Here is a 20,734-nt window from a genome sequence, read left to right as displayed (position 1 = left end):
CGTGGAAAAGCGCTGCGAAGCAACAATCAGAGTATTTTTTCATTCCTCCCCATACACCTGCTGCTTCGGAGCCGACGACACGTTGATGTCGCCCATATTAGTTTTCTAAACACAAACACACACATAAACGATTATGTTTTGCAACTTTTTAATTATTCGAAAGTGCGCCACATGCTACTTGGTGGGAGACGCAGCGCGTATGGACTAGGCAATAAGGTTTCGGTTTTCTTTTCGCGAAATCATTGCGGTTTTTAAAATGCGAGTGCAGAATTTAAGTTTATAAACCAATTGCCCTCTCTGGTCTTGGATACCAGATCCAGATACACACAGCAAGAGTTCGAATGGTAGAGATGCGACCGTGAAATAGGTTTCTGTTTCAAGTTTTACCAATTTTACCGCAAGACGGCGGAAAATCATTCGGGCTGCCAACAACTGTGTGCGCGGATGTGTTGGAGTCGTCGGCGTGTTTTCTCGCGGACTGGATCGATTACGTTTCGCACGAAATCCAACTTAATCGTCCACTCACGGTAAGTCTGCACAATCATGTTTTATTAATTTGCTCTCGTCAGCCGCTTTAAGATGAGCTGTGTTTAATTAATTAATAATTGGTTTTGGGGGGAATGGAAATGGCGCAGTATCTGTCTCATATATCGTTGGACACCTGAACCGCGCAGTAAGGGAAGGGATAAAGGAGGCAGTGAAAGAAGATAGGAACGAATAGGTCCGTAGTGGAGGGCTCCGGAATCTTTAACGTGCACTGGGGATCTTTAACGTGCACTGACATCGCACAGCACACGCGCGCCTTTGCGTTTTGCTTCCATAAAAACGCAGCCGCCGCGGTCGGCAGAACAGATAATCTGCACAGCGACAAACTTTCTATCCTCGTTTGTAAGCTGCGTTACAAGCAGCGGAATGCCGCTTACGTCTGTGCCGCTATGTTGTTCCTACGCGCGGAAAGGCAGTCGGTGCGAAGTCTGTGATGACAAGCTGCTCCTCGCGAGCTGTCTACTGGCTTCTTCATGGTGCGAGGTAGATGCACGGCCAGAAATATCAGCCTGTGAATGACGGCCGAAATGGAGCTGTGCGTTAGCGCTGTATGAGCTCTATTCACTTCGCGCCTCCGGAAACGCACGCTCACGTTCAATTGCGTTTATTTTTTAATCTTTGCGTTATCGTCTATGCCAACCATGGAGTGCAGTTCATTGCTTGTTACGTATAGACGCTCGCTCGGCGCGCATCCTGGACAGCGACGCTTCGCCAAAGACGTTTTATAACGCTATAGACTGGAGCACGGGACGTTTGTCAAAGTTGCTGTCAAGCGGTGCTGGAGGAATACTGACAGTGTAATGGTTCAATAAAATCGTTGCCGGCGTGAACGGTCAGCGTGTACAAACACCGTGAAGAACTTACGAGCTGCATCCGTCTCCCATTACGTTGCACACGTATGGATATTCGCCCATCCCTATTATCCGAGCCGCTGCCCTGCGCTTTCATATTGAAAGCTGAGTAAATGTCGCCTCGGCAACAGGCTGCTTACATTTCGTTGCGAGGCTAGTCCATGAACCCCGCTCACGCGTGCACAAATTTCTCCAACAGCATTTGCGCAAGAGGCACAGTATGCGTTTATGTTCTCAGACTGCTACCTTACGAAAGCGCCATTGTAACTCGGCGCTCATTTGCGCAAACGAATGCAATTCAGCTCGCGCTGTGTTGGCTGCGCCTGTGGTTGAAGACGTTAATTGTTTTATTTAAATATTTCCTACTTGGAGCGTGTTCATTGCTTTCGTTCATATTTCTAGCAGCCTTATTGTTGAGCTACTACCTGCATGCAAGCACCATATTGCCACGAATATTTGCAGCGTTTGTTCGTTTTTCAAATCTGCCGCCACACCACTTTATCGCATTGTTTGCGACGCAAGACGCGACTAGATTTATCTCGATTGATCGCAGCCAGGCAGAGCTGATTCTACGTTGTTCCGGAATGTTCTAGTAACTTTTCACGCTTTATCTCGAAAGTTCGCTATCAGCTGTAAATTGAGCACGACCGGCAGCGGCGGGCATTTTGTTCGACGACCGCCGAGCACGCTTGTCGCTTCGCCGCCGCCGAGTGATTCGTCCATTTTGGGTGCAAGTCAGCCCAATAAACAGTTTTCTTTTAGAAGACCCTTTTGTCCGTCTTCATCGCTGCTTCGACTGCCGTCACCACTACGTGAAAATATGTTTACTGCACTGTTCAGCTGCACTTGAAGGAAAACCTAAGCGAATTTGAGACGGTATTGACAGAAATGCGTTTGTTGTCTCAGGCTCACGTCTGCTTTGGCGCAGGTGCCGCCACTATGGGCTGCTTGAGTTTTTCTGGATAATGCGTTCGGCATGGAAGGGTCGCAACCCGCTTGTTTCCGGGAGCGGGCGCTGATGCATGGCAATGCTATTCCCTGTTTGTGCTTCAAGTTATCGGCGCAAAACTGTAAACTGGTTCGCGTCTGCCTTGTAGGTGTTGCATGGCTTCTGCCCGTTCGAGTATCGGCGTACGTACCAGGCTTCACTCAGGGTATTTTAAACGCTTGTTTAATAGCGAGTGTAAGAATAAATGCTGCAATATTATTCTGTTGGGATCCCTGTGTAAAGAGCATTGAATGTGCATTTTAGGTTTATGTGAGTTTAACGTCCCAAAGTCACCCAGGCTAGAGAGACGCCGTAGTGAACGACTCCGAAAATTTCGATCATCTGGGGTTCTTTAACGTGCTTTGACATCGCACAGTACACGGGCCTCTAGAATTTCGCATCCATCGAAATTCGACCGCCGCGGCCGCGATCGGACCCGCGTCTTTCGGGTCAGCAGCGGAGTGTCATAGCCACTAAGCCACCGCGGCGGCTGAATGTACATTTTATGGGGATGACATTCACAACAGCAATTCTTCGAAGCCTTCTGTTCCAACGTATAAGGAATGTCATACAGAGTCAGTATTGACAGCAGGTATTTAGTACACACGGAGATTGCTTCAGGGATTACGGGCATTTGCTACAATGTTTTACGAAAATCATTTAGAATTTGTCATGCGTATTTACTGAAATGATGAAGCAGGCTCAGTGGTTATCGTGGTCGTCTGCTGATCTGAAAGACGCAGGTTCGATCCCGGCCTCGGCGGTCGCATTTTGATAGAGGCGATATGCTAGAGGCCCGTGTACTATGCGATGTCAGTGCACCGTAAAGAAGCCCAGGTGGTCGAAATTATCCGCAGCCTTTCACTACAGCGCCCCTTATAGCCTTTCTTACATTAGACGGACTGCAGACAACAGGCTGCAAGAATGCTTCGGAGGAAACTAGCGCACCGTTACTTTCAGCATTTATGTGTATGATGCTGTGCATTGTTATGGTGCATGTATTTCATATTCCCAGCCTGCATAGCTTGAGAATAAACTAAATTCGTGAGTATGTTGATCGTCATGTCATTTTTAAGAGCGTTTGGTGACTTTTTCAATGATTGTAGACTGTGTCTGTAGACAATCTAGACAATGGTCTAATTAAGGTTTAGTAAATGGTCTATAGACTGTCTAGACAACGGTCGATAGCATTGACACGCCATATATCTGGAATGTCTATGGAGAGTCTATAGGCCTGTGCCCATGGGAGCAGTAGACTTGTCTATAGACTGTCTATAGACATAAATCTACAGGAAGGGTATGTAGATGTCTCTAGATTGCTATAGACTGTCCATATACCTATGTCTATTAGACTTTTAGTAGACATTTGTCTATAGACAAGTCTACTAAGAGTCAACAGGCATAAATCTATCTATAGATTGTCTATAGACTAGTCTATAGGATTTGTCTAAGAAAGTGCGTTTTTCTTGTGTTATGAGAAAATCTTGTGATATGACGCACCTTTATGCCTCATAGTGGCCTGCAAGATCTGACTAAATGGCTACGCCAACGGGCTATAATACGCTGCCGCCTTCGTACTGCAGACGGAATGCTTCTATGCACACGGGGCCGTTCCGGCTGTCAATTCTCGGGTAGACTTTCGGGACGCACTTGAGCTGTGTGTTCCAATAAACGCCTCGGATGTTGCATTTTGTCCAAGCTGCAACAAAGCAAGCTGGCCTTGGCCTTAGCCAGCCTGGCCAGTTAAATGTTCACCGGATCATCACCGCCGCTCTTACAATGACCGGAAGCCATGGCTGTAATTTAGGCCCCACTGTATCGTTGCGCTTATCTTCTTTCCGCATGTGCCGGAAAGGGACGAGAGGCGCTGGCCGGTTATCGTCGGGCTTTCGCGATAACCGGTCGCGATACCGTTGGTATGTCTACCATCGAGTGCAGCTTATCAAATCAAAGGCAGCTTACTTTGTATGCACGCTTCAGAACTGTGAGCGTGCTTTAAGAATTTTTCGCTTTATAGATTGCATTGTCTGATGTTGCTGTCATGTTGTATGAGGAAAAAGGTAAAGATGGAATGTGTGGCAGCGCGGAATTTTTGTTAGTATTTTCTACTACGCAATACATCCGGTCCTAATTTCCTTTTCTGCTTCAAATTTATTCTCTGCAGAGGAAAAAGAAGTCAACGACTTTGCTTTTCGGGAAAACGCGACCGACAGCCCTTCTTCGGACTGCAGGTATACCTCTATACGCAGGCTGTGATGGTCTGGCCTCGTGGTTAGGGTGCGGTCTATGGAACGCCGCTGGTTTCGGATCATATTGCTCATTGAGGACGAAATTAATTGAAGCCCTGAAATTAGAAGCTAATTGGCAGCTGCTTTAGGTGGAACTAGTTTGGCGGTCTGCGCTCAGTTCGCATACAATGCATGGCTAAATGGCCCTCTAGAAAGCTTGAGAAGCGTAGACTACAACAGCTGAGCGATGACTCCTAGCTAATCAACGAGAGCTCTTAGTCCTCCTCCTTAGTATAGCCCTTTTAACATCCCGTTATGGCCTTTTCCATGCTAAAATCGGTCACTTTTGGAGCATCCGCGTTGCCTCCTGTGTCATATAGTCGAAACACTGTACACCTCCTGACAAAGCTCCTCTGGAAAGTCGAGCACCAGCACAGGAGAAAGCTTTCTCCCATTCGAAAACCAGTGGGTGCCCAGCGACACTGGGGATCGAGCCCAGAATCTTGTACACGAGGCGTATAGCCCGACCGCTAGGCCACCGCCGCGGAGTTTCACTAGCAAGTGGATTCGACCTCAAAGTGCGAGATAACTCCGCTACCGATTCATTTTGACGAATGGTTATACTTCATAAGGAAACAATATGCAGGTGACGGCCCCTTTACATTTAGTCTCTGAGGGAGCAGCGGTTCCTGCTTGAGAGACTAACGGTCGTAGCAGCACAGGTAGCACCCAAAGGACGAAGTCTTTCTTGCAGGGAGTTTAGAACAACGCCTTTCTTGTAGTCTGCGCTTTCCTTAGCGCTGCTGTGCGCATTTTCGCGATCCGCCGTGGACTCGGGTGTTTATAACACTCAGGTATAGAGCGCGAGGACGCGGAATCTATGCCGTCTGCGGCGGTCGCGTTTAGGTGGAAGAAAAAATTCAGAAGGTTCCCGTGTTTTTGAGATGCGAGTGCATATAAAAAACCCCAGGTGGTCGAAACTATTCCGGAGCTCTCCACTACCCCTTTCTACCCCTACTTTAATCCTTTACCGCACGGCGCTAATCGGGTGTCCACTGGGTGGCACAGTTACTGCGTGTTTCTCTCACCCTTAACCAATTTAATTCCAATCGACGATTCGGAGCGTCGCTTTGAATCTTGACAAGTAAAAAATCTGCCGTGGTGCTGCTAAACCTAAATCGGCGACTAGAACTCACGACGCGCTGAGTACGGCGCAGCAAGTTTCTCCGAGTCGACGTTCGGAACACAAGATCTGAAGCAAAGTCGGCCCCACACTGGACCTTTCGGCCGGCGGAGCAAAGCAATTGAATGCGAGGTTGGAATTACCGGCTAGTGTGTCTCATCGCGGCGGCTCACACGCTGCACTGCTTTGCGCGCCACGCAGCGGCCACGGTGCACCACGCTTCTACGGCAACGTGACGTGGCTCGGAGCGGTGCTGGACTGCGTGGTGCGCAAGCTTCGCTCCGAGGTTCCCGAGCCACGCGCCCGCTCCGAGCGCGCAGTCTTCGAGGAGCTGCTGTCGTGGCAGGCGCGCCTGCAGCAGTGCAACTCCGCGGCCGAGTTCGCCGCCACGCTGGGCCTTTGATCCACTCCCCGGCTGCATACTGTTTCGCCCTTAGTGATCCTATTAAACTTTACAGCCTTCGCCTATCGCATGTACTGCTGGTGCACTGCCTCCGGGATCGGCCTGGGGCATTGGCGCGCGCCTTTTCTGTCTCTCTTTGCTCTCCTATCCTTTACTCCAACTTTCAGCACGCGGCAGCGAGCGTGTCTCTGCTTGAGCCAGTAGGCAGGCCCGTGCACTTTCCTTCCTTTTCTTTCTTCCTATCAGCAACAGCAGCAGCACTGCTGGCTTTTGCTTTCCTGTGCCGCGGGGAGCCAAACTGAAGGAGCGGCGTACGAAACAAAAAAAAAAGAAAAATGGGTTCTGTGTTTTTGTTTTGCGTGACGCAAGGCACACTTGTAGGTCAGTAACGTCACGCGCTGTCTACAAGAAAATAAACCGCTTTATATTCGCCTTCCTGAACAACTGTGCATGAACCTGGATTACCAGTTGTAACTGTCATCATCATCATCATCATCATCATCATCATCAGCCTTACTACACCCACTGCAGGGCAAAGGCCTCTCCCATGTCTCTCCAATTAACCCTATCCTTTGCCAGCTGCATCCACCCTTTGCCTGCAAACTTCTTAATCTCATCCGCCCATCTAACCTTCTGCCGCCCCCTGCTACGCTTACTTTCTCTTGGAACCCACTCCGTTACCCTTAAAGACCAGCGGTTATCTTGCCTTCGCATCACATGCCCTGCCCAAGCCCATTTCTTTCTCTTGATTTCGACTAGGATGTCATTAACCCGTGTTTGTTCCCTCACCCACTCTGCCCGCTTCCGATCTCTTAACGTTACACCTATCATTTTTCTTTCCATGGCTCTCTGCGTTGTCCTTAACTTAAGCTGAACTCTTTTCGTTAGCCTCCACGTTTCTGCCCCGTAGGTGAGTACCGGTAAGATTATGCTGTTGTACACTTTCCTCTTGAGGGAAATTGGTAAACTGCCACTCATGATCTGCGAGAATTTGCCATATGCGCTCCACCCCATTCTTATCCTTCTAGTTATCTCCCTCTCATGATCCGGATCAGCTGTCACTACCTGCCCTAAGTAGACGTATTCCGGCACAATTTCTAGGCTCTCGCTGCCAATTGTGAACTGTTGTTCCCTTGCTAGACTGTTGAACATTACCTTGGTTTTCTGCATGTTAATTTTTAGACCCATCGATCTGCTCTGCCTGTCTAACTCGTTGATCATGATTTGCAGTTCACCTCCTGAGTGACTCAGCAAGGCAATGTCATCAGCAAATCTCAGATTATTTAGGTATTCTCCATTTATTCTTATTCCCAACTGTTCCCAATTCAGGCCTCGAAATACCTCCTGCAAACATGCGGTGAACAGCATTGGCGATATCGTGTCTCCTTGCCTGACGCCCTTCCTTATTGGAATTTTATTGCTGACTTTATGGAGGACTATAGTAGCTGTGCAGTTGCTATATATATCTTCCAGTATTTTGACATAAGGCTCTTCTACCCCCTGATTACGCAATGCCTGTATGACTGCTGAGGTTTCCACTGAGTCGAATGCTTTCTCGTAATCAATGAAAGCTATATATAGAGGTTGGTTATATTCTGCACATTTCTCTATCACCTGATTGATAGTGTGAATATGATCTATTGTGGAATATCCTTTACGAAAGCCTGCCTGATCAGTTGTAACTGTACTGCGCTGCTTTTTCGATTTCAGCTTAAACTTTGAGCAGAAAACGTGATGCGTGTATCGCGTCGCATTAGTGGATGCGATATTGTACTGACGCGGCGTTTGCTTTGCAGTGAAACTCCTGCAACCCTCGCTTCTACTTCCATTTTTCACGAGTGCTTTCAGTTTCGTTTGCCATTATATATTACGGCGCACAAGACTCGACACTGAACACCGGCACAGGTCTAACACGAGCGACCGTGTCCTTCCTGTGTGTGTTCTCAGTGCGCCCGCTTGTCTGCTGTTTTACATGATGACCAACTACCAGCTAGCCCTACGTTCTGCGCTACTGATTTTTTTTTTTGAATTTGCCACGCGGCCATTGTTTGTTTGGCCCAGCTACAGGTGACACGCTGAAGTAAGGAGTGCGAGGGTTGCCTGGATAATCTTTTGGCCACCCCAACTGACCTTTTCCCATGTGTTCGTCACAAACTGCTGCGTAGGTAATCTTAAGGCATCTAAGGCCCGAATGATTCGTCCAATCAACTACCAGTGCGTCGTCAGCTGCAGATGCTGCGACTCTAAAGCTCCTATGTAGCATTCTCTCTTGTATAGTCCCATGGGAACGCACCTACTGCCGCGGTATTTTCGAAGACAGCAATTTTAGAAACACGCGCCAAATTATTTATTCGCAAAGACTCCTGGAAAAGAAAGATGCCAGCTGTATACGTCGGAATTAAGGCTCAGCCAGATCCGCTAGCTCTTATCACAACATTCAGTAGAACATGGTTAGTTTTGTCAATGACAGTACATTTTTTTATTTCAACTTGGATACCGTTAACGAGTTTGTTCCTTAAGGGGAAGCTGCACAGGTGTTGAAAATCGACGAAAGGGGTCGAATGTGTAAAACTTTCAGGTAAAGCATGCGAAGTCATTTTGGAGTAACACTTGAAATGGTGACGCAATACCCGATGAAAATCACTACGGCCTTCAGATTTCTTCAAGGGGAGCGAGTGATGACCATCTACTGTACCGGTACATTTCCAACGCATAAACGCCTGCTTTGCAGAAAAGGAACCAACACGCGTTTGGCCGCGCCCAACGGCCTTCGTCAGGGCATGGTAGACTGCAGCAAAAAATTAACGCCTTTCGTAACGTAATTCCAATATTTTCCGCACTCCGCCGGTTTGCGAGGACCAGCCTAAAATTTAATCGTTATCTCACTGGTCTAAATGCTAATGCAATAAAACGTTCCCATTTGTGTCCTTTATTGTCGCGTGTGCCTCTTGTGTGGTTACCCCTTTCAATTTCCTTTATGTTCTCGCTGCGCTATCTACAATGGATTCCGAAACTTTCTATTAGCCTCCGAGTTCGTGCCCCACATCTGAGTACTGGCAAAGTCGGGCCTTGGTGCGATAGCAAAAAAGACGGGAGATTTTATTGCGACCGATAAAGAAGCTGACGCATGATGGCGATGTCCCTGAGGGGCCGGACAACGTCGTCGTCATCCTCATAGGTCCAGCGTGGCGACGAACTCGCCGGCAGAGCCGCACCTCTTCAGGCGGCCCTGCCACGAGAGCAGCTCTTCCAGGGTGGCGCGTTCGTTGCGCGCCCGGGACTCGGGAACCTCTGCGCGCAGCTTGCGCACCACGCAGTCCAGCACGGCGCCCAGCCACATGACGTTGCCGTAGAAGCGCTGAGCACCGGGGCCGCTGTGTGGCGCCAAAGAACAGTAATGTAACAATGGCAGCCACAGAAGTAACGTCATGGCTCGTATTGTACAGATTAATAACCCTATCCCATCTGTGGTCCTTGTCTTTTCGCGCTGCCTCCACTAGTCAAGCATCCATACCGGCAAGACCAAACCACCACTCTAGTGCATAAGGTGACGGCATCAAAAAGCAAGGTCGCAACACTAGTAAGTGATGCAAACGACGACAATGGGTTTAAATAAATCCCATATACATGACATTGACGTTTTTGAGACGCAGGTGACCGTCATGATTACACAACACAGCTCTGTTAACAGTTGGTGCTGGAACGAGAGTTCATCCTTTACGCCAGATTTGTACCTGCAGTTGGAGAAAGCGCTCCCGAACGTAGTGTTGTGAAGCGCCAAGTCCTCGTCCGAGTCTGCCTCTGCCGAAAAAGAAGGAAAGGAAGGAAGGAAGTTGAGACCCAACAATATTTTTTATAGGAACACGCCACACTCGCCATCTGCGTTGCCGCTGAGGTCGCGCGTGCGCAGAGCGATCTAGGCAGCAGTGATGAGTGGGGAGCAAGTTCTGCCTTTCAGGGAGAATGCCTCAAATTAACGAGGCGGGAAGGTCCTTGCCACAAAGTCGCTTTTGTGTGAGCGTGAGGGCAATTCTCGCAAATTCTCAGAATATGTCTATCGTCAATAGATGTGTACCTAGAGCCTGTTGGCAGTCATCTGAAGTTTTTGAAAGGAAAAAGAAGCAGCGGCAGCTGAGCCGCCCTTGAGGTTGAGGTGCACGATGAGGGCACAGTCTCTAAATAGCAGCGACTCAATTTCGTAATGAATGTCGGTGGCCTGCACAGCCAGTGTGCTCATAGCGAATTGCTGGGCTGGTTGGTATTTCACGCTTCTAATTCCACAGCGCAAAAAAATGGACAAGGACGTGGTGTCGTGGACGTGGTGTGTGGTTTCCCTCTGTCGTCCTTGTCCATTTTTTGCGCTGTGGAATTAGAAGCAGCCATTGTCATTCACACACTTGTTCCCTCGGATGATGAATGCGCTCGCCCCACTGCTCATCCCCACTGCTCAGTTTGACGCGGGCAGTTATCGCACGAGACGGCGTTGCAGGTTTTTCAAGTCACACGCTTTTGCGCTCAACATCTAAAAACTCTGCATTTTCAGCAGTTGTATGAGTGAAATGATAAACGGAAGTTCAATGTAATGACGTATAAAAGAAACAAAACTAAAAACGAAGCAACCAAATAAGGAAATAATTTAAAATTAATAGCAAAGTACGACAGTTAAGTTCACCCTGAGTATGATGCGATAGTGTTCAAGGCTGTAAACGGTCGCCTGGGGGTATCCTGAAGCACCCTTTCGCAGAAATCGACACGTTTTTTGCTATCACACACTGGTTTGTTACGTGCACATCATCGTCCATATAAACTGGTGGCGCTAATTAGTGACCCTAATTAACCATTTCACACGCCGTTCTGTTTCCATCGAAAACACATTTTTCCGCGTAAATAGCACTTACAGGTCATAAGAAAGACAACTGGTTGGTTTTGCAGTGCCAAATACCAGCAGTTAATTTTTTTATAGGGACGTGCAATATTTTGTGGAAAGTGTCATAAGCGAAATCTTGACATCCAAATTTCTTGACCTATCTGGAAAACACGCGAAGCAGCATGAAATCCATTTCTATTTCAAAAATGTACATTACTTTTGAAAATGTGCTACAAAAACAGATGCTTTGACTCAGGGCAAAATGTGTCTGCATAAAAATGGCGGGCGACGTGCTACCCCTCTCACTGTTGCGCGAAATGTTAACTCCATCCTCTTTTTCGCGCAATAAACCACCTTATTTTAGACATGAAAGAGGCACAATTCACCCGAAACAAAGGCGTCAATGCTAGGTGCTGCACACTTCGAGAAAAACCTGCGAATTGTGTTTGTACACAATTGTGTACGTAGCGTGTCAAAGGGTTAACTAAACGTTCCTGTAATGTAATTCCCTATTGTAGGATGTCAGGTGCTAGTACAAGGCCTTTATTTATCCCATAGTTGCGTTGAGGTCAGTAACGTGCCCGGCTCACGACCCCAAAGACAGGGAATAGGTTCCTCTTAACCACCTTTTTTTTTTCGTTTTCAGCAAATATGCTTTTCTACGTCACTACCCTCTCCGCCAGTCAGTATTTTCCAGCAACCTGCCGAAGGGGACTAGCGCGCTAAAATTTCCACACGGCAGTCTCTCCCAACTTACCCGACTGAACCCCGGCCGCGGCGGCCACATTTCGTTTGAGACGTAAACCAAAAGAGCTGTGCTGTGTGATGTCGGTACATGTTAAAGCCCCAGGTGGTCGAAACTACAACGGAACCTCTTTCTTTCTTTCTTTCTTTCTTTCTTTCTTTCTTTCTTTCTTTCTTTCTTTCTTTCTTTCTTTCTTTCTTTCTTTCTTTCTTTCTTTCTTTCTTTCTTTCTTTCTTTCCCTCAATGCACGGTTGAGATGTCCAATCAGATGTGCGATAATTACTGCGCACTTTCCTTTCCTCAAAACTAATTTTCTTCTTTTTTTGTTCTGTCTTTTTCTCTCACCCCTCGGTTCTTTCAACTCTCCAACCTTCAACAAGGCAGTGATATACAGTAGCCCATTTGGTGTGAGTCGACAGGCCGTGCATTTTCCTTTTTTTTCATTCTTTGCGCCGCGTATTTATTTTTTGGGTTTGAAGATAAAAAATTATCGGCTTGATATATTTAACTTTACGTACTCACTTGAGTGTGTTACCTTTTTAGGTAAGCCCCTGTGACACTCTTTAGTCACCGAGGTCCATAAATATATTTCTAAGCCTAGTGGCTGTACAGGCTGCAGTTGGCAAATACGCCTACCGGCTGAATTTGGCAAATAGGCCGCCCGCTGTTCGGTTGGGGTAGCGGGGTTCGGTAAGAGAAAAGCAAAGACCCAGTAAGTGTTCCACCCACCATGGGCACTTGGGGTTCTGGCATCGCACGCGACACTTTTTGTTTTGCACCTAATAATGTAAATTTAGGCGGTGAAGCCGACATTTGAGCCCACGACCTCGTCATGAGCAACAGAACCTATGAGAACTGGGCCACAGCGGAGTGTTCTGTTGTTCAGCTTCATTTCTGAGGAAAATGAACGTGTGGTGACTCGCCTGGTCCGAGCAAGAACGACAGGCAGCCGGCCAGGTGCGCCCTGAGTCCCGCGCTGTCCACGGACAGAGGAGACCTGTCCGGCAGGCAGTACTCGAGGCTGGCGGCGTCGGTGAACGCGACCAGCAGCTTGTCCGTGCCTGCGCCCGCCAGTCGGAAGCCCAGGGCGCGCTCGGCCACAGCCACACAGCACGAGGCCTGCAGTACCAGGCTCCGACCCTGTACCGCGCTCCGCAGCTGTGGCGGAAAGCGACCGGGCCGGGTCAGCGTAAAAGCAGCGAGGGAGGGAGGGAGGGAGGCGTGTTATGTTCGAGCTGACAATGCTATGGACATTTAAAGTTGACCTGGTAACTGATAAGAATGCATTTCTGAAGCAGTTTCACAGAGCAGTTTCCATGTATCTGCATTGTTTTAGTGAAGGCATTCATAGGAGCTAGCAGTTCTTTCGAAGATCATGTTCCTTCGAAGAGCAGTTCCTTCGAAGATACGGGCCGCTTGTACGAGAGTTTAATGCAATTTTCTTTTTTGGAAGCTAATCAGTAGTACATGTGGTAAGTTCGGTTAGTCAAGGCAACACTGTGAAATAATAGTGCGAAAGCGACGTAGCCTCAAAACAGGAGCGGCAAGAACACGGCGTTCAGGTTCTTGTCTCTTTTAAACGTCCTTGTTACCTTCACGTCGCCTCCACCCTGCTCAGTTATTTGTGAAGGTCTCAAGTGCTCGCGCATGTTTCACAGCGGCTGCTATCGTATGGGATGAAATTAACTTCGTCGACCATATGCTGGGAAATACTACCGGGGCTAAAAGTCAAAGGTAAAAACACGAGATATAAAAACCATCAACGCTGGACATCAACTGCCCAGAATCCTTCGTGTCTATTTATCATGATATCATGCTTCCCTCACCGTGTTTCAAGCAATCAGCTGCTCACTTGTCTGTTCTTAGTATTATCATTACCCATAGATTATAGCAGAAAGTATGCCGTGAATATGCCTCGCACTAAGTGGCCTGCAAAGAGGAACTATTTCTATCTTTTTTGCGAGTAGCGCTGGCTATGTGGCAGGTTAATTATTTACTTTCCATATTTTCATATCTAATTGTTGTGGTCCCCGATTATTTCTTGTTTTCAGTATCTGTTACGTAACCCTTAGCAGCATTGTCACATTATCTTTGAGAGAACTGTCACAAGACTAACGAATGTGTAATAAGCGTGAAGTCGAATGTTAAATTCTATTGGATAGGGTCGAAGAAAGCATTGGGAATGTGGAAACGCACCGTTATATGCGACAGTGGCTTGCCTGCATAGGAAAGTTCGAACACGATGAAATGCCGGGTTAGGAAGCATTGATTCGTGCCTGAAAAATAAAGAGGTGAGAAGAGTGACATACTTCACGAATTCAGGTGAACCGGAGAAATATTGGATGAACTTCGCGTTACTATGAATATACGAGAAGGGTAGTGGCTCCGTAGTTTGGGAAGAATTTCCAACACTCTGTGCAATAGTTGGGAAACCTCGCAGTGCAAGCGCCAAGGCACACAACCTCTGGCAGGCATTATGTGTTGCTGACATTGTTTGTCGTTACTAAGCGACCATAGCCACAAAAAGGAACGCTTACGGGAAAGCTGCGGTGCAGAAAAACAATTAAAATCTCAACGCAGATAAATTCGACGCAATATAAAGTTAAAACTGTATTTTTGCTCATATATGTAAAGAACGCACGCTTATGGCAGGTGTAACTGCACGACTTATTTATGCAGGCGTTTCGATGTTCCGATGCCTCGTTGAAACCAATGCCTGCAAGCTGTCAGTGTCCCTGTGCAGTGGTTTTGCACGTTTAGATTTCTTCGGTACTTATGCCATCGTCGTAGCAATTCATAAGCTGATATATCATGTGAGGCAAACTTAGAGCAATGTCGCGTGGACACTAACGAAGGCTGGCAGTTTGTGTGCCAGAAAGTGCACTGGAGCAACAAGTTAACGACAGATTTCAAGCATCACTACACTCGCGGTCAACTTTCTGTGGCATTTCGGCAGAGGCTAAGCAGGAAAGGGAAGGAGACGCTCCTTTGTCCCCTTGACGTGGGGAGTGGGTTGTTCGTTGTTCGGGCTTGGGGTACGGAGGGGTGAAGGGGAAAGTTGGAGAGACACGCTCGCGGTCGCTAAATTTGAGTGCTGATGTAGCTCACACCCCACGGCACGGGGACAAATGCCCAACTCCTTCCCTTTCATGTCTAGCCTCTGATTCAGCGCCACAGAAAGCTGACGACCGGTATAGACAGTACTCCGTGTGAGCACTTCCTGCCGGGCGTGTTGCGGGCTGCAGGTTATGTCTCAGTATAGTGCGAAGACGCAATGATCGCATAGTTATGTTCCAACGTGTGCGCAAGTATAGGGTACGCGTACGCTATATCAAAAACCCTACCACGAGTCGGAGTCGTCAAGGGGACCAGAGACGCTCGGTGACGTTCTTACCGGCTGTCTCGGAGTGCACGCTCTCGGCCAGGGAGTCTCTGGATCCGAGACTCCCGTCTCCACCCAGCAGCCACTTCGGGAACTGATCGAAGACGCAAGCGATCCTGCGTGGCATTGACCACATGCGTTTGACACGCCACTCATAGACAGCGCATCAAAATCTACCCAAGATCAATGGAAAATGAAATAAAGGTGCCGCGGTCTACCGGACGCTTGAAAGGCTTATGTATTGTCGAGTACTGGACAAACTACGGCATGATTAAGAAGGACAGAACGGCAAACACAGGGATGCGCTTAAAACAGCCTGTAACGAAAATAACTGCAGTAAACACCGACCTTTGAACTTCGATGAAATTGGGTGTCCTGTAGCGCATTCCGTGTCTAAGCATGCTGAGTTTGCTGAAAAGTAAACGGAGAAACGGTCAATAGTGAAGTCAACATACTGGTGGATAATCGGAAGAATAGCGTGACCAGTGCCACGTTTTTGTCCCTGAAATTACGCTGGTGTGATCTAGGCTAGGAACCACTCGAATTTTCCTCGAATTGTTGAATAGGTTTTCTTATGATGCACTTTGCCTATATCATGGTTCAAGTGCACTAGGTAAGCGCTAGCACTCGACAGCTGCACGTGGTGTTATTGCGTGAACCACGCCTACACTAGTGTCACAACAAAAATTTTACGTGTACGTTGAATCGTCCCATCTTTTGTGGAGTGTGTTACCTTTAACACCATTTTTGTTTCATTTGAATTTAGAAGTATCCTCACTATAAGGAACTTAATTTTCTTCTTTTCGCGGGTAGTCCAAGGTGACATTTTGCATAACTGAACGAGGGAGGAGAGGGGGGTGCCTGCCCTGGCGCTGGCGGGAAACAGGTTCCTTCGCCCCCCCCCCCCCCCCCCCCCATCTTTTCCAGCTTGGTTACGTGCCTGCACGAAGCACTTCAATTTATAGTCATGCGATGGTCATCACCTCCCTGTACGGGTGAGTGAGACTGTATCTCACTCACACGCTACAGTCAATGGCAGCGGCTATGGCGTCGACCCGCTGCTTGGAGAAGTCGGCCGGGACAGGCACTACCTTGAGGACGGTCCTCCGGACAAGCGAGACAACCTGGAAGACTTCGCCATGGCGGCCGCGGGCAAGCCACGTGCAGCGCCCCTGTCTCCTGCACCACCAGACGCGAATCAAATTCTGAACCAGTTCCATGGACATTAATCCATGCATCGTCTCCTTTTAGCACGCTACTGGAATCAGGCGTTCCGCATCCTTCCGAAATTCATCTTGAAAAACGGGCCAAAAAATCAGGGAAAATAGGGAAACTCGTCAACCATCTGCCTCGCAATCCCAATGCCGCCATGCGTTCACACTGCTAGCATAGCAAGTCGAACATGGACTACGAACATTACCGGCTGGTAGAATTGGTAGTAAGGCTTCTGTGAGAAATGTGCACGATAACAGCGCCGATAATAATAATAATAATAATAATAATAATAATGATAATAATAATAATAATAATAATAATAATAATAATAATAATAATAATAATAATAATAATAATAATAATAATAATAATAATAAATACTTTATTCACTCCAAAGAAACAATACAAGACGCGGACGCGCCAAAGCCTCAATTGGGCTTGTAGGGCGCCGTCCGGCAGCAGCAACAACCTCTGTTACCAAATCAATTCTTTGTTTTGTGTACATTAAAACATATGCACTAGAGCTGTTCAAGCTCGGCAATAGCATCTCGTAACTGTCTGCGAGTGTTCAAGTCGAAAACATCATGAGGCATCTCATTGAATATACATGGGATATAATATGACCTCATAGACATACCAAAATGAGTTCGCACTGCAGGGACAATATATCGAGAAACTTTTCTTAATGGGATTGGTTTAACGTTGTGGAACCGAAAGTCAGAGTTCCAGAAATATCTGAGTACAGTGATTTGTTTGAACACAAAGTCAAAGGAAGGCAGACCTGAAGAAAGGAATACACTTTGCTGTTTATGGGGTATTGAATAGATGACACTCTTAGCCATATTCTTGAGAATACGGTTTATCCTATTTTTCCATGTTGCAGAACAGTTGAAGAAACAGCACATGCCATATCTCAGCAGAGAATACCCCAAAGACTGTGCAATTACCGGTGCGCAGCGGGTCTTCAAGAGAGATTAAAGGTTCAGTCGCTTTCAAGCATACAGTTTATTCCGGTTACAATTTAGGCTGTTCTATTCTTTTTTCTTTTTATTCCAACTAAGTTAATCGTTTTTAAATTAATACAGAATTCTTGACTTTCAGGCAGGACAGAAAAAAGGGTCAGGTCCTCCTGACTGGGGCCCTGGCCTGAGAAGGCGCCGAGGGTGCGGCATCAGTGACACGTCAGCAGTTAACAAAGAATCGATCTATTATAAACTGCTTACCCGCTAGGCAGGAAGGCAAGGAAAGTGAGCGGGGCGTCCTGGTTGCACATGTCCAGCAGCCGGCCTGGAAATACCTCGATGGGCTGCCAGAGAAACACCGCGCAGTTCCAGGCAGTGATTAATAGATTGGTGAATTCATTTAGGGCATTACAGGGTGAGGGGTGGCGGAGAAGGGGCAGAGGGTTGCACGCCAAGATGGATACACTAGCGAAATGGAACCCTCTCATTCTTGAAATAGGAGCCCGAAGAAAAACAAAAGCAGACAGCCGTACGCAATGTAAATGATTTGTGCCGGACAAACTTGTTCAAAAATGGGAAATATGCATAGACACAAAACTCGAAAGAACATGCACAAAATGATTCAGCTCATTTTAAAAAGGTAATATTTAATAGCGAGGAATCATCATCATTGTCGTTGATTAGCCTTTAAAAGCCCCTTAAAGTTGCAGTATTACAATAGGGGAGAGAATGAACACATATATCAGTGGTCAGTATATACGTACGAGTTATTCATTAGACAGCCATATCAAGAGAACAAAATGAGAAAAGAAACCGCATATAAAAAAGTCAAGAACAAAGAAAAAGAGAACACAGGTGCATTGCAAGTATGCGAAACGATAACTTTTCTTAATCCCTCCTGTCATGCTGTGGCGCGCTCTCCCTCAGAAGCACAATATGTTCTTGAAAGAGACGTTCCCTAGATTTCAAGCAAGCTTTTTAAAAGTACTTTTGATATTGCTTGTTGAAACATCTGGTCTGCAATTTTTGCAAACATTAATGTGTAATGTCAGGTAACAAAGGGCCGAGGCACCATTCACAAGTAGTGCGCTAGCTTCCAGAGTGCGTGAACTCTGAACTTCATTGTCTCCACGTGTTACCTGGAGACGACAGGTGGCAATTCTATGGTATTTGAAGGGGTACAGAAACAAAATTTCGAACGCAAAAAAAATGACATGATTTGTTTCATGGGCCTAAGGAATGCCTTGTAGCAAGTTTCAGTCGCAGGCGTTGAGTGCAAGATAATTTAATATGATTTTGAATGTTTTCCGAGAACCCATTCGGCATTTCCACCCGCATCGAGTGACGTAAAGATGCACTTGCCCCAATTGTTGTGTCGTCACGACATCCAGTGGCTGTTCATGGGAACAATCAGGGCTTGCCTGTGACGTCAAGGCGAACTCCAGAGCTGGCGCCGACTGATACCAAAACTGCCGGTACAAAATCATTTGTAATTACTTATCCACGCTGCTCACTGGCGCATCGAGCTCATTTTCAAGATTACTAGGACCGTACACCTCTTTGAGGGCAAAAAAAAAAATGGAGACCGAAACACTTTTTTTCTGTTCCCCTTCGAGGAGCGAAAGGAGGACACGTGTGGAAACAGCATTAAGCCGATATTTTGGCTGTGTTGGCAGGTAAAAGATTTTTACGATTAGCTTTTACGCCAAGCGCAATCTGTCATTAGAAGGGCAGGAAGCATCGCGATGTTTTTTTTTTTTTACTCTTGGCGATATTTTTGTTCTAGCAGAGAGCAGAGCTATCGCCTCACCGTTGCGAAATTAGCTCTCGGCCTTAGGCCTGTCCTAACCGGGAAATAAGCAAGCTCAACCTCGCTCACTCAAAAGTTAACGTCCTTGAGTTATGTGTCACAAAAGAAAATTGTTCGCATAAAAAAAGAATAATAAACGACTATATATGGCGTAGCCGCACAATACTTTGGCGAGAAATGGGGCATTCTTGAAGTTGTTACAGTCGAGTCCGGATATGTCGATGCCGGATATTTCGCATTATTGTGGATATATTGAAAGCAAAGATTACATTCCTTAATGTCCTGTATAAAATTATAGGAAAGACGTGTAGTATATCGGACTCCAATTACGCTGGTCGTTAGATATATCGCGACCACCGTGCAAGTGGCGCTTCTTGTAGTGGCGCTCTTCGATTACTGTTTGCGCGCGCATACGGGTTGGCTACGCGGCACTGAGCACCTGCTGACAGCGCTAACGCTTTGAAACTACGAGGAGAGGTGAACGTGGGGTTTGTTTAAGACTTCCCTTCTGTCTCTTGTAGGCTATTTATGATCCTCGCCACATCTATCATACAGTGAACACAACCTATTTACTGTAGAGCCTAGCGGCAACCCTCGAGTTGCGGAAACCAACTGTCGCTTGATTTTAATGAGCGATATTTCTAATTTGTAGTGCACTGGTAACTGGAACAGACATCTAATGATTGGCTGTGGGTAGTTCTAAAGCACTGCCTGCCTTGCATTCGATGCAAAACAGCTTAAGCCCAGCAATACCTAGTGAGCAATGCGCTGCCAGTACGCCCTCCACTACGGCACCTCTTTCTTTCTTCCTTTCTTTCACTCTCTCCCTTCCCTTACGGCGTGGTTCAGGTGTCCGCCGAAATGTAAGGTAGATACTGCGCCATTTCTTTTCCCCAAAAACCAACCAACCAACCAACCAGTACGCCGGAGAGCAGCCCGTCGCTGCAAGAAGAGCGTCACGAGCAATGTACAGTGTATTCTTGCGTCTAGCTTACACATAAGCTTATCTACTCCAAATTTTGATGTATCGAATTGCTAATATATCGAACTGTATCGCGAGCCCGTTCGTGTCCAGTTAATACGGGTTCGATTGTATAAGCAAGCCCTAAGGTGAAGGATTTCAACTATAAATTGTTTGCTTCGGGTGCCATAATTGCTGTGGACGTTACCCGTTTGACAGCTGGTTGGGACTTCCAGAGACCTTCAGCTGGCTCTGAAAACAAGAAAACGTTAAGGTATGTTTTAAACAGTACGGCAATCATAAGGCGCGAAATTTCACAGCATTTTGTCGCATGAGCAAACTTCCATTCACTGCGTCGCACCATTGCACTCGTTTGCATGTATACACTTGAGAGGGAGAAAACTGAGCAGGCGACCCAGGGTCCCGGTACTTGATAGCAGAGAAAAAGAAATGAAGCTGTGTAAATTAATTTAGAAAAATGAAAAATGAGCGTCGTATGGACTGACATGTCACTCACGTGTAGTTGTATCTTTGTTTTGAACCAACGAGTGACAAAGCCCGTGCTCAAGGTCAGATCATCACCACCGCCCAGC

At 47.0% G+C, this 20,734-nt stretch overlaps 1 protein-coding gene across 1 annotated transcript; it reads right to left on the bottom strand.

Annotated features, from left to right (window-relative positions):
* Nucleotides 1-9,297: 9,297 nt before the first annotated feature.
* LOC144095222 (serine/threonine-protein kinase haspin-like) lies at nucleotides 9,298-20,442 on the bottom strand. Its single transcript, XM_077629008.1, has 9 exons — nucleotides 20,350-20,442; nucleotides 17,632-17,714; nucleotides 16,214-16,372; nucleotides 15,542-15,604; nucleotides 15,206-15,309; nucleotides 14,008-14,087; nucleotides 12,735-12,969; nucleotides 9,934-10,000; nucleotides 9,298-9,573 (listed from the first exon to the last, which is right to left on the bottom strand). Exons 1-9 carry the CDS (start codon nucleotides 20,440-20,442, stop codon nucleotides 9,372-9,374), a joined length of 1,086 nt encoding a protein of 361 aa, XP_077485134.1. The 3' UTR covers nucleotides 9,298-9,371.
* Nucleotides 20,443-20,734: the final 292 nt, after the last annotated feature.

Source organism: Amblyomma americanum, chromosome 6, assembly GCF_052857255.1.
Source record: "Amblyomma americanum isolate KBUSLIRL-KWMA chromosome 6, ASM5285725v1, whole genome shotgun sequence".
NCBI lineage: Eukaryota > Metazoa > Arthropoda > Arachnida > Ixodida > Ixodidae > Amblyomma > Amblyomma americanum.
This window is presented reverse-complemented; position numbering and strand designations above follow the sequence as displayed.

Bases quoted from the DNA above. Each gene is read 5' to 3' on its own strand.
- LOC144095222 (XM_077629008.1), bottom strand. From the start codon at position 20,442: ATGATTGCCGTACTGTTTAAAACATACCTTAACGTTTTCTTGTTTTCA. The intron at 17,715-20,349 runs GTAACGTCCACA...TTTCTCTGGCAG, and splicing joins CCCAACCAGCTGTCAAACGG to CCCATCGAGGTATTTCCAGG. The intron at 15,605-16,213 runs GTGAGTGAGATA...TTTACTTTTCAG, and splicing joins GCTGCCATTGACTGTAGCGT to CAAACTCAGCATGCTTAGAC.